The sequence below is a fragment of the Adelges cooleyi genome, unplaced genomic scaffold (assembly GCF_023614345.1).
Source record: "Adelges cooleyi isolate 19-005CV unplaced genomic scaffold, UGA_ACOO_1.1 ACOO_flye_CR_arks_rails_tigmint_CR_PRNA_108, whole genome shotgun sequence".
In the NCBI taxonomy this organism is placed as follows: domain Eukaryota; kingdom Metazoa; phylum Arthropoda; class Insecta; order Hemiptera; family Adelgidae; genus Adelges; species Adelges cooleyi.
The window spans coordinates 2,731,607-2,746,054 of record NW_026095761.1 but is presented as its reverse complement, the minus strand read 5'-3'; the positions used below and the strand labels follow the sequence as shown (position 1 = coordinate 2,746,054).

Here is a 14,448-nt window from a genome sequence, read left to right as displayed (position 1 = left end):
ATAGTAAAAAGTATATAAATATTATTGATATAATATGTTTTTCTGATTATATTATATTAGTTTTCAAACTAGACATTTGAAACACAATAACCAACAAAGTTTTAGCAGTTTTTAACGTTTATGCATCTTTTCAAGTCATAGCAATAAATTAAATTGTATAGCCAAACTAAATTCTCATTGAATTACACTCACTATTATGACATAAGAAAAGTTTCTTTTTTTTCTCCGAGATTTAATCATCATAGAAAAATCAATACATTATTAATATACTGTCTACGCCTTAATCTGATAGTATATTATAACAATAACAAATGAATGTCATTTTTGAAACATAAATGTAGAATAAATTAATATATAATAACTGAACAAAACTCATTCAAGTCGTATTTAAAAAAAAATATCAGTTGTTGATAATCTTACTGATACTATACTTTCATCAGTTAATTTGGCAAATAAATGTTTAAAAAATGCAATACTAATATTCCCATGACACATTTCTCCTTGGAGTGGACGAATATCAATTAAATTCCATGTTAAACATCATTAGGCAAATAGTACTAATGTAATGTGTTTGCCCTTGCAATTGTCGTTGGCAAATTAATGTTATATCAATGAGTCCCCTTTCATATTGGATAGCAAATTAAATAATATAGCAAAACAGATAGGTCGGTGTATAATAAATTAAGGATGTTTATTGTTATTTAATTTCATTGTTTTTATACATTTTATATAATAATAACTGTACGAAAAATTCCAAGAATAATGTATTATTTAGATTTTTGTTATTAACTTTTTTTAAATTAATTAACAGCTGAAGTACATAATGTGTTATACTTAAAACATCATGGATTATTCCAAAAAATTATTATTAATTACTGTTGAGTCAAAGTCTGCAGGGCAAAAGCGTATGACAATTTTCACAATAAAAATAACTAAACCATTAACATTTTTATTATTTTTTGCTTGCATTAAATAACTACAGTAGTAGTTGAAAATGTGTATTGAGTGAATGGATAACCCTATTTGAATATTACCAAGATAATTCGATTGGTTATAATAGTATATACTTTAGTTATTGATAGTTTTATCTGTACATCATATGTAATTGGCCATTGAAATGTACACAAGTGGGAACTAGGATTTACCAATATTATTGCAATATCATACATACCTGATAATATACCTATACAGGTATATTGAATACACATTATTCAATTAAGTTTTCTCGTAACTTGGCGTTATAGTTTTACATTTTAAAATTTATTTTGTTTTTTGCATTGAATTAAAAAAAATCTTTATTTGCCTGATTCAAGTTGGAATTTGGACACCCTGTATAAGCACCACGACAATATGGAATGTAAAATACAATTTTAACTATAGTTTCTCTCGGTTTAAATAAAACATATAATATTGTGATGTAGTCATTTATCGCGAAATTTATAATTAGTTAATTCTATGATATTTGCGGTGTTCCGGTTTTTGTTTCAAAATCGGTCGGCTTACTCGATAATCGTGCATAATAATATAATTGCCGTGGAAGAGAAGCAGAAGCGTTCACGGATGATGTTCGTGCTTAATGAACCGATGATTTTTTAGGCCATCTTGTATACAACAGGAGAATGCCGTCGGTGTGGTATTACATTTGTAATCTATATAGCTGTACTAGTACATTCGCCCTGGCAGATCTGTAATTTGACTTTCCAATTTTATTAAAATTGCCGTTTATCGGTTACCTTAGAGTCATAACCAACGGATTATGTAAACTTCATAATTTTGATCGCTTTTGATAAAACTGATCAGTCCTTAAAAAATTGCTGTTACGATGGATATAGCTAATAGTATTATCGATTTGTGTAACTCAAGAAAACGATAAGACCACAGATTGGATAAAAACCAGATTGTGCTCTTTGTCATTTACTGTTAAGTGAAACCCTCCTCAACTCAGTGTGACTACGTTCTAGAAATGAAAATATCGTACGACACGTTTTACTATAATATCAAATCATTTCTATAAATAATTTCTCATAAAGAATTTTTTTCCTGTCGGTGGTTACTTTGAGTCAAAAGAGGTTTTGGTTCGCTCGCATTTCCAGCAATTGCGTTGCTTGACAAAATAAAATTGTAACGTACGACTCAAAGGGTTGACAGACAGTCTCTGTTAAACGTTTTGCTCTCATCGACTTTGTCGATTAGAACAAAGTCGCCGGAATTACACTAATGTTCGGATCGCGGACGATACGAATGCAAACAAACAGGCACGTTATCGTATTATTATTATTATTATAAACTATATTTACATAGAAGTTACAAAAAAAAAAAAAAAAATGGTAACAGTTATTTAAATATAACATACGATTTGAGAAATAACCCGTAGTGGGTACACTGCAAATGGCACAGTCGTAATCGTTTCTATAAATAGGATCGGAGGGGCGGGAAATCCTATTATAATTTCAGGACACACGTTTCGATCTCAACCCGAGTACCGGTTGTCCGACAACCAGTCCTGTTTGATCATGTCCGACGCCTTTTCGCCGATCATGATCACCGGCGCGTTGGTGTTGCCGCTGACTATGGTCGGCATCACCGACGCGTCCACCACGCGCAGTCCTTGCACTCCGTGCACTCTCAGTCTCGGGTCCACCACGGCGGCCGGGTCGTCCGGCGGTCCCATCTTGCACGTTCCTACCGGATGGTAAATGGTCATGCTCAGGTGACGGATGGCGCACTCCCAGTACGGGTCCGTGTTGAACTCGAATCGCACACAGCCCGGTATGGGAGTTCTGTGGAGCCGCGAACGATACTGCCGGAACGGTCTGCTCTGACCTATCTGCGGACAAGACAATCGCCGACAATAGGCGTTAATACGGGTTTTTTTTTTACATTTTTATATCTTCGCTGTGGCGCACGCACACGGAAAATCGACACCGAAAAATAACAGCTGATTTATCTGATAAGATAAGAGAGATAAGCGATAAGGGAAGGGGTGAGAGTTAGGGAGTGAGAGATATGGGTGAGAGTGAGTGAGAGTTAGAGGTGAGAGTAAGGGGATGAGAGATAGGGGGTAAGAGATGAGGGTTGGGGATGGGGGGGCATATATGTTGTGTTCACAACGTTCAAAATAGAAATGAATAATAAATTCGATAATTTAAGTGGCCAAATTCTCTATGATTGGTTTTGGGCCAGATATTATGAAAACATTAAAATATTAGCCAGAAACTTGATATGTTTACTAGCCACCTTAGATACATAAAAAAGTATCCCGTGGTGTTGCGGACTCATACGCAAGCTATATAATACCTTTTTCCACAGATAATAGAGATGATTAACCGACTAATTGCTAACAACAGCTGTCGTTCGGTGTCAGGAGAGTGACAAGCGAGGACGCAGAGAAGTACAGCGAAACGCACGGATAGTTGAAAGTGATAGGAGGATATCACCGGTGGCCGGGTGAACAACAGCAAATGCCATACATAAGCCGTCAAACCGAATAAATCCATCACGTGTAGTGGGACTCGTGGATCTTATCTCATCGACTTTTGTGATGGTAAAACTATAAAGATTTTATCGTATTCGCCGTCATTATATTATATGTAAATTATAAAATAATATCAAGATTATAAAGAAATGGGCCATGCGTTGTGACTCGTTAAGTATCCGAGTACCTGGATTTTGCATACTCTTGCTAAAATTTGACTAATCATTTTAATATTACGTTATACCTTTAAACATTTTAACTAGATATTAAATTTTACAGTTTAAGACGAATATCAACCTTCATTTTCAAACATTTTCTCGTTAAATAATATAAACTCTAGTAGTTTTTTATTATTGGTGTACGAGATAAGCAAGACGGTTTTGGACAGCATAGGAAAACTCTTACTTTTACGGCAGTCTTGACGCCTTCCACTAGTGTCGCAATGTCCAAGGGATCGTCGAAATAATTGGCATGTATGTACGGGTAAACCATCGGGTCTTTAGATCGCAGTCTGATTTTGCCCCGAGACCGCGGTCTCAGCAACAAAGGGATGATAGTCCAAGCGTCTTTGTCGGCTATCGGACGATACACTCTGTCATACAGAGAATCTTGGATGCCTAATATTTTGCGGACTTTGATTCCGTCGTCCGAGGATATGCTGGCAGGCGCCATGTGAAATTGAATATCTGGATAGTCCGTGTCGTTGGCGTAGACCGTGGGTATAAATCCGAGTCCTTCGACACCGCCCAGTGTAGTCATCGGTCCTCTTTCTCGAGCAATGAACTCCATCGTTACGGGAATCGGCTAAAAGTAAAAGTTTCACAGTAAAATTCACGTTGCATACGGTGGGTGAACAAGCGGAACCGGGTAAAATTACAATCAACTAAAATGCTAATTAAAAATGGAAAATAATCGTGTGATAATTAAAAATTTAATTGATTGATTAAATATTAATTTTTACATATTATTAAATCAAATAATTTACTTAAATCACTAAAAATAAATTATTTAGTTAATCACATACCGTATGTTAATCATACATACAGTGATTACCATCCTCCACCTATCCTCAATTAACTTAGTCACTTGAGTTTAGTACCTTTACATCCCTTGCAACCCTTATTTAAAACTGGCGAAATCTTAGTCAAAAAAAAAAAAAAATAATAATAACTAATCGAATTTACGAGCGTATCATGTCGTCTTTATGTAGTCACATCATATTCGTTGATCTTATTTAAATAATATCAACGACTCTGAGGAAAACCTTGTACACTGACTCATTTTGCTTGTAAGTGAACACATGTTTTGTTTATTCGGAGACCTACATTGTATTAATACGCGTACTTTGTGTTTACTTTCGATTATTTCCATTAAAAAAATATGCTCAAATGGCGAGTTTCGAGTGTTGTTTTGCACGCTTACCCTCAATCGATTCTGCACAATGGCTACGGGCTTGTCGACGATGAACGTGAGTCCGGCCAGTCCGACGTGGTCTTGCAGGTTGTCTCCGACCCGCAAGTCCTGCACTAACGGTATGTTCAACCGGTGTAGGTGCTCCTTGGGTCCGATTCCGGACAGCATCATTATCTGGGGACTGCCGACGGCGCCGGCCGATAGGATCACTTCGCGTTTGGCGTGCACCAGATGCACGTGACCGTCCCTCAGGAACTGCACTCCGGTAGCCCGTTTGGTTATTGGGTTTATAACGATTTTGGTGACGTGCGCTTGCATGGCGACGTGCAAATTGGCCCTGAGCCTGGCTGGTCGTAGGAACGCTTTTGCCGAGCTACAGCGAGTGCCCCTCCGGATCGTGCCCTGCGATTAAGGCGGTTGCGTGAGTCAATTTCAGAAGACACACGTTAACGGCTATTATTATTATTATTGTTATTATAGCAAGTGCGGTATTATTTTATTTTATTTTTTCAATCGCGTGACTAAGCACTGCCGCACGCAACGTTAGCTATTTATTTTGTTTTTTACGATTGTCTACACGATAATTGTTTGAACGGTAAGAACGACTATCGACGTTTACCAAATATGATTTGTCATCGTTGCCGAGTCGTAAATAAACGTATACAACCGCGTTGAATTATTATATTATCGATAGACTATACACATTTGTTTTGCTTTCTTGATTTATATACGGCTTGCTGTTTTTTAACTATGAGGGATGTGATTTTTCATTATTTAACACTTACACAATAGTGTAGGTATAATAGTACATGGGAAAAACAAAAACAGTCCATTTTTTATGTATTATTAGGCAATGTTCGGCGGCGGCTCGACGGAGCATTGGTCCGAAGTGGTTAAACTGAGTAAAGAATGATGTCAGAGCTGTGACTGGAATGGACGGAGAAACTTAAAAGAAGTCCTGGAGCCAACAAAAATATATAAATGAACATGCCATCGAGTTAAAAATTACAATAATAAAAATTTGTAGAAACTTTTATCAAAGGAAACTTGAACTAACACAATTTTATTTTTTATTATTTCACTAGCAGAAAGTTGCGTTTAACCGGTACGTGGTCTATATGTCCCATATTACCTGTGCTACCATGAATCCGGTCTGATATTTTCCGTTGATGTCTCTGTTTGGGTATCCCGTTACTTCTTGACCAGCTTCTACGAATGACAGAACGAGTGGAGTTTTCCATGGGGCTTCTTGTACCGTTAGGAGTCCGCCAGACCTGTGATACGGCGATCCAGGCCTGGCCAAGTACGGGTTGCGGTTGTCCTCTGATTTTGTAAAGTACTTAAGGATTTCGCTGTATCCCCAACCTTCATTGCCCATGTCCCGCCACCCGTCGTAGTCGTAACGATTACCCCTCACGTACAACATATAGTTCAGCACACTGGAACCGCCCAACACTTTGCCTCTTGGCCAATTGCACCGCAGATTTTTCATGCCCAGACATGCTTTACCTGAAAATGAATTCAATTTTTAAATACATAATAATCTTCGAACGCAAACTATACTCTAAACAATTATCCAGTACTGAATTCAGACAAAGACTGGATGGTAACGTTTTTCACGACTTACCCGTGGGTTCGGTCTTGTATTGCCAGTCGAGTCGTGACAGCTGAAGATAGCCCGCGAGCGACGGAACGTCCGACAGTTCGTTTTCGTCCTGACCGGCTTCCAACAGCAAAACACTCCAATGACCAATCTGAATAGGAAAAAAAACAAAACATCACGTTCAGATTTGGATGAAAAATGCGTTTCGAAAACAAAATAAAAATGCGTTTCGAAAACTTACTTCCGACAGCCGACTGGCGACCACGGCGCCGGCGGAACCGCCACCCACTATGATAAAGTCATACTCTCGGCGGAGTATTTTTTGGTTGAAAGTCCGCGATTCCGGGTCGTACAGGTCATACCGGTAGTAGGCCATTGCGGCTATCATCACCGGTATCAGCCATACGCTCGTCCCAACTATTGTCAGGCCAGCTTTCAGAGCTGATCCGGCCGCTATTAAGGCGAATATCATATCCCCCGGTGCCGTTGACTATAACGCCATAATTACTGGTCGATACTAGTTCTGCAAAAAACCACAATAACACGTTATTTCAGAAGGGGTGGCTGCAGCCACGTCGCATCATGTTACGTTTTAACGGGGATATGTTATTGGGCTGGATACAAATAAATTTCATGTCACAAATTTTCAACGTTCTTCCGCGGGAACCTTTTTTATTTATGTTTTTTTTACTTAATTTTCAAGTGCAGGTGTACCTGAATGTCTGGTAGTTAAAGCACACGAATCCCCGGCTTGTCCTTCGATACACATTGTCCAAACTGACCTCTCACTGCAGTAACTGCGGTGGTTCGCTTTTACATAATGACCGAACGCCGTCTTGTGGTCTGGATTCCTGCAACAGCACCGAAACAAAACACACGTCACACCTAAAAAACATACATACAACAGGCGGTGTTATAATATTTCATACCGTACACGTTGCGTTCGTTTTCGCAATAATAATTATATATGTAATAATTCTCCTCGTCGTGTCCACTACTACTATTTACCGTTATTTTTGCTGTTGTTACTACTGTTACATGTTAAGTAAATCCCACGTTTTTTAATTGATATTATATGTGTACGTCTAATATGCCAATTTATGTAATCGAAAAATATCAATGTTTTCATTAATTTTAGCTTCATTGGGCAACTGAGAAGGTATTGTTTTTACATTAATGTATTTTTGATATTTTTCTACATTTTTTTGTGATATTTCTTAAACTGTCGAACCAATATTTTCATGTAGTCTATAAATCAGAAATCCTACATAGAAGATACTTCACATTCAAAAAAACCCAAGTATCAAATAGATTATCTGTTAATAATATTTGTACAATGGGCGGTGTTTGGTAAGAAAAATATCCAAGTATAAAACTGATTATATTACTTTTGATTTCTGTTTTATAACCTAATAAAAACATAAAATATGTGCGGTTTGGATATTTGAAATTGTTGTACTATTCGTTTTCATACTAACTCAAAAAGTTATTTTAAATTTATAAATTAGTCGTTTTTTTGCCCTTTGGACATATTTTTTCTGGACATTTCATACCTGGATCCAAACTCAGTTGTGTTATTGGATGAACGTTGACAGCCATAATGTAACCACAAGTACAAGTCGATTCGAGGGGAAAAAAGGCAACTGCACACGCATAACATTATCGATATGATATAATCCAAGGATAATTTTATTATACACTTTCACTTGGCCGACAGTCCAAATGACCCCTGCGGGCTGTGTACCTATTCTCGACATAGGTAACCGGTCGCATCGTCTGCCCGTCGGTCTCTCCGTTTAAGCGTGTGTGTGAGCTAATAAGTGTGTGTACCCAATCGTTGCATAACCGTACACTATACTGTTGTGTATGTATATATTTGATATCCTATACTCTATCGCATAGACTGTATAGTGTACAAAATACAATGCTCGCCGAATGCGTCGTTTCCTACTTTCTGTAAGACACACTTGACCCGGGCGACGAGGTCGGAGTTCACCGAAATCACGGAATACCGTGTGGGTATTTTTCTTTTTTAATAATAATAATAATAATAATCAATAGGTAATATCGATTCCAAAAGTCCCTACTAACGTCTTTGGCGAGGATCGTGAGTGAGATCTAAGACGGGACCGTCTCTGTGCGTGCGAACATCATAAGGAATAATGGTAATAATAAATGTGAATTTTACTCAATATAATACTATTGTGTGCCGAGAGAGATCAAACGTAAAGATATTTGCATAAATTAATGTAGAAAAAAACAAGCCAATAGACATAGTCTTCCAACGATAAGAATTTCCGCCAAAAACTGTCGATAAGAAAAGTTTTTAAAACCAAAAGAAAAAGTAGAGGTACATAACAATAAGCAAAAACGTTAAACCAATAAAAAAACATAAACGACATATTTTTACAAGCCCACATTTAAAAAACTAACATTTGTTAAAAAATATGAATTTCATTAAAATAAATAACCGAATAACAATAATTGGTAATTTTGTTTGCTCTTTCAGTTAGTTAAATTTAGAATTACTAAAAACGGGTCACGTTATAAGAATATGGGGACACCGGGAAATTTCTAAAAAGTTATACTTATAACAAATATAAAATATATAATTTTGCTTTCGTTTGGAATAAATTAAAGTACACAAAATGTATATTTTATAAAATCACACTTTTTTTTGTAATTTGTACTTTGTAGAACGAACCGTTTAGGCAGCAAAATCAATAGAAAACTTTACAAGCTCACTGTACACGCATGTTTGTGTGCTTATGGGATAAAACCGCATTCGATACGTGTCCACCTTGTGCATAATACCGTTCATTAGCCGCCCACGCCACGCTGGTTAAACTAATGATGTCTTTTGTCATACCCGAACAAACCACTTATGTTTGTGTTTATTATGTTTTAGTCGAATTTGTTCGCGCCCGTCTTTCGAAACGGTTATGTAAAACTATAAACAATGATAATCACAAAAAAAAAACAAGATAGATCTACCTCTAATATAAATTCCAGTTCTTACGTCCTAAATACGGAACTATTAAACACAGTATATTTTATAGATTATTTTGGGCCAAAAATATGTTCAAATAATATTCCTTAAACAAGTTGAAACATTTTTGCAATTTGACATTATGTTTATAAATTAGTTATTTTAGATTTTGGTTTAAGTTCGTAGATCTAGACAAGAAAACTAAAACATTATTGTACAATCAATAACTTCTCTAAAAAAATGATAGATAATTCATAATGTTACTAAATAGAGTAATTAATCGATAATCGTTTTGGCAAGGGTTTTTTATGAAACGATTTATTTTCAACTCATTTCTCAAGTGTAACTAATTATTGGCTTTAAATTGTATATTATTTTTGCGGTTGAACGTCCAAGATTTATCATGGTTTTTATAAATCATGCAATCCAAACAAATCAAAACAAGTTTCATTATGTTTTGTTACTTCTGCACGTGTAGGTACAAGTGCAAGTGACTGGGACGTGACCATTACAACGGTGAAAGCATTTAAACAAATCGACGGTTATTATTTTACATAGTTATTATTTTAACTTGTCATGCAATCTATTCCCGATACTAAGTATCTAGCAAACAGATGCGGATCTAATATTCTGCTCAATAGTAGCAAGTATCAAATCGAATGAAATCTCCTAACCTTACTTAACCTAACCTAATAACCTTCATTTACGCGGCACTGATACCAAATAACATAATGAACAACAATCCAAAAACAGGTAAACAAAAAAATGGCATAGCTGTTATTTGCATTTTTAATTAATTTACAACGAATACTTATTTAACACTTAAATCTATTAAGAAAAATGCAATTCGAGTTACTACACCTCCTCTTGTGATATGTCTCTATTTGGTCATAGCAGAGAGGGTAGTATAAAATAAAAAAAATATTCAAAATATTCAATTTTAATATGGTTCGTCATTCATTATGTTTTGCTATTTGTGGTTGGGCTTGTCCTGTTTAAACAAAAAAAAAGAAATCCACAATAAGTGTGTATTTAACGGTATTAGCTATTTTTTTTTTTGTATCTTGTCTTGGACAATTTTTTTTTTAATTTTAAAATTGTCGAGTAACCTTATTAACGAGAATCTTGAGTGCAACGTGATCATTACTCTTGTAGCCAAAACGGAAATTTTTAATTTTATTCTACCGCGCTCCACTTAGCACCGAGTTAAAAAATAACAACAAAACGCGCTCATTGGACATATTACATTAGACATCCTAGAGTAATGATTATGATAATTAACGTTCAACGATGGTTGCCGAGTAGGTACACGCATTATTGTATTTACCTGTGCCCAGAGAAAAGCGGTTGTACGCTATACTTGAGATGTTTCGAAAAAAAAATGTTTTTTTACGGTTTTGGCTTTAGTATTGAATTCACGGGGCGAGATGATTGCATGCTATGTACAAGCGTTGTGTGTTATACTGTGTTAAGTCCAACAGAGACCAACGATTAGTGGTCTGGAAGCAAACGGACGTTAAAACCTAAGGTCGCATGCCTACGCGTCCGTCGCCACGAACGTTGTAGATGACCGAAGTAAAATTTGGTTATAGATTACATTTTATTTTGGTATCTTTAATATTTTTTTTCCGTTTGTTGCGCCACTCCGGTCGCCGTATCGGAATAACGTTGAATAATAAAAATGTATATTATGATCCGTTTGGAAACACACAGAGAAATCCGGCCATAATACCGGAACATCTCTATACGCATCATTTGACTCGCATCCAAGATCACAGGAAAAGAACTTCTATTTCCTTGAATCGAATTCGTGTAGGGAAACGTATGGTGCACGCGGAAAACAATGGTCAGCATTCGCAAAATTCCAAAAAAATAAAAAATGATAGTCATTTGGAGGGGGGAGGGGGGGGCAAAAAACATCATAGTAATATTAAGAAAAGACACGATCAACCGAAACTATCAGAACTCACTTTTTTGGATTTTATAAAAAATTTGATTATTCTACAAAGGCTCGGATTCCGTCGTTTTGAGAATTTCAACAAACACCAGTGTTAATTTACAATTTTGGAGCACAAAATAATAATTTAAAAAAATGTATCAATGCAAATCAGATGATTTTGATAGGCTTGAGCGTTTGAACAAAAACTATTATTAATAGTAACGATTTGTAATATATTTAGTCAGTAGCTATCATAGTTGAGATATTAATATAAATTAAGTTAAACGTTTAAAATATTCAGCCGACTTGATTGGATTATAAAACTATTATGTACACTTGACTAAAGCCAAGTCGATAAATTAGTTAAGTACAGTTTTCATTTTAATTTAATTCAGTAACTAGTTCAGTTAGTTGAGACGTGGATAAAAAATTGAAATCAACTTAACTTTTTAACACTAGTAACACGTTAATGATCGATCTTGAATTGCATAATATTTAAAAAAACATAGTTATGTTTGAAATTTTGAAATTTGAATAGAAGTTTTTTTTCATCATATGTTTTCATATTTAAAACATGTACCTACATTTAATGTCCTGTTTGAGTACATTGTTTCAAATAAAAAAAAAACAAAACAAATAATTCGCATGGTTGTTCTCATTGGTTTGGCTTAACATTTAAACACAGTTCAGTCTATACTTTTAGTGTTACTGAGCAGTGAGCTATACTTGATTTGTAAGGTTGATTAGGGAGAACGGTTAATAAGTATTTTAGTGTACATAATATTTGAAAAAAAAATTATTCCCGTTACATTTTACTTATTTAAGTGGTAATAATGATGAGATGATATGTAATTAACATAAAAACTAAATAATACTTCAATGCCAAAGCGAAAAACTATAATTGTTACTAATTAAAAATTAGGAGTTTCTCCGCTGGTTTTCTATTTAAATTTATTTGTAATTTATGAAGTACTATTGTGTTCGTGCGAAACTGAAATGTAGTACGCCATTACCGATTACTAGAATATTATAATACAAAGATGAATGTCGAAAGAAAACTGATGATAAATAAATGACAAAATAAACCGTACCATTATTAAGACGTACATCAATAATTGTTAAACATGAAATCCCAATGTCATTGTATTGTTGTGGATGTATAATGTGTATAGGGAAATGTCCATCAATCGTCAAACAACTCATTCCAGGCTATTTATTTATGAAAGGAAATAAGTACAGCCGAAGTTTGTTTACGAAACGATTTTAATCTCCGTATACTTAAAAATACAATATATGTCGACAATACCGGCGATGAACATTGTGTTAAAAAATAAAATAAAAACATATAATATGTAAGACGTTATTTTAATCCGTACAATTCTGTGGACTTGAGTGTTTATTTTTATAGTGCCTATTAACCGTGTTCTGAATGGCGCCAAACGCGTTTGGCCTGTTGCACGGCGCGTCGTCTTAGAACACTAATAATATGTAAATTTCATTTTTTTTTTCGATTTTTACAAAATCTATTTATCTAACGCGGGATACCGCGGACGGGAACTTAGGATACTTACAGGTTTTTTTTCTTTTATCAGGCAACAAATCCAAAAAAAAAAAAACAAACAAACGCGCACAAACGCACACACACACAAAAACGAAACCAAAAAATAAAAAAAACTTTTCACTCCAAATAACGTCGGAGTGGTAGTTGCATTTTTTTAACAAACTACAAAAAAAAAACGTGAACACGTCGGACGTTAACGAACCGAGTTTTTCGGTAATTATTATTAATATATATATATTTTTTTTTTTTTGATTTAAAACGACCAGGATAATGTTCGGACGGACAAGTACAACAGTGACTGTGCAAACGCGCACCGACGACGCGACGTTGACGTGTGCCTGAAAACGCGGACCGAAACTTGAGTGCATCACTAAAACGACCACCGACCACAAGAAACAAAAAACGCTTTCCCTTTCTCCGGAGTAGGTCTTACCTATACTGTCGGCCGTAACGCACCGCCACATAACGTTGACCGTACCGCTGAACTGCTATTTACAAGTGGAGTTGTGCAAATTCTCATTCGAATATTATTAGCGTTTTACAATTCGGCCCAACGAAAGGTTATTCGAATAATTTCAACATGGATATGTTATCGGGCTGGACACGCGAAATATTCAAAACGATTTCAAATGTCTTGAAAACCTAGCTATTTTCTGCGCATTTTTATGTTTTTCTAGTTGTTTTAAATATTGAAAAAAATTTAAGAGATTAGAGATAAGAAAAAATCGATAAGTGACAAGAGATGACATGTCCAATGTTTTTTTCGTGGAGCGAAGAAAATGACTAGGATTTTTTTTCCACAATTTCTTAGAATAATTATTTCCGAAATTAAAAAAAAAAAATACTCCAATTTGGTTTTATTCGAATTATGCGTTATCCAAATGATTGTTTAGATAACGTTTTATTCGAACGATGCGCACTCTGGGTCGAACCCACTTTGACTAGGTAATTTTGCCCAGGGAAAAAGTCCAAAAGAGCAAACTTTACCCAAGTCTCAGCCTGAATGAGCACAAATTTGGTTACTTTCTAGGTAAAAACAACAAAAAATCTATTAGGATTTAGACCGAATATGATTACTATAATAAATATAAATTTCGTACTACAGTATGTCATGTTGTACTGGCAAAATATAATATATTATACCAAAATAAAATAAAAATAAAATTGTATTAATTGACATTACATATATATATATATATATATAATGTATATAATAATAAAAACATGGGATTTTGTTTAAATTAATAATTAGATAATTATTATGTGTGATGTAAAATTCGAATATAGGCCAAAAGCAGCATAAAAATTCACAACGTAACTAGATTTTGGTCTCAGCCAACTCCAGGTTATTAAAATAATAATTAAATAAACATTAGTATACAAATTCCAGATATAATGATCTAATATGCCAAATGGTTATATTCTATAACTCTAAAAACATATTAAATAACACTCATCTAATTAATTA

General features: G+C 34.9%; 1 protein-coding gene across 2 annotated transcripts; it reads right to left on the bottom strand.

The window, feature by feature from the left end:
* Nucleotides 1-2,295: 2,295 nt before the first annotated feature.
* On the bottom strand, nucleotides 2,296-13,349 carry LOC126847211 (glucose dehydrogenase [FAD, quinone]-like). Of its 2 annotated transcripts, none has more exons than XM_050587353.1 (8): nucleotides 12,991-13,349; nucleotides 7,206-7,376; nucleotides 6,733-7,014; nucleotides 6,516-6,642; nucleotides 6,021-6,397; nucleotides 4,898-5,290; nucleotides 3,881-4,279; nucleotides 2,296-2,827 (listed from the first exon to the last, which is right to left on the bottom strand). In XM_050587353.1, the coding sequence occupies exons 3-8, from the start codon at nucleotides 6,961-6,963 to the stop codon at nucleotides 2,471-2,473; spliced, it is 1,884 nt and encodes a 627-aa protein (XP_050443310.1). In that variant the 5' UTR covers nucleotides 6,964-7,014; nucleotides 7,206-7,376; nucleotides 12,991-13,349; the 3' UTR covers nucleotides 2,296-2,470. The 2 variants fall into 2 exon arrangements, with proteins under 2 accessions (XP_050443310.1, XP_050443319.1); XM_050587362.1 differs by having other exon boundaries at nucleotides 7,206-7,342.
* Between the last annotated feature and the right edge of the window lie 1,099 nt (nucleotides 13,350-14,448).

Excerpts from the sequence above, each read along its gene's own strand:
- LOC126847211 (XM_050587353.1), bottom strand. The coding sequence starts at position 6,963 with ATGATATTCGCCTTAATAGCGGCCGGATCAGCTCTGAAAGCTGGCCTG. Across the intron at positions 6,643-6,732 it reads TCGCCAGTCGGCTGTCGGAA|ATTGGTCATTGGAGTGTTTT; the intron begins GTAAGTTTTCGA and ends TTTCCTATTCAG. Across the intron at positions 5,291-6,020 it reads CCGGATTCATGGTAGCACAG|GGCACGATCCGGAGGGGCAC; the intron begins GTAATATGGGAC and ends CCTTAATCGCAG.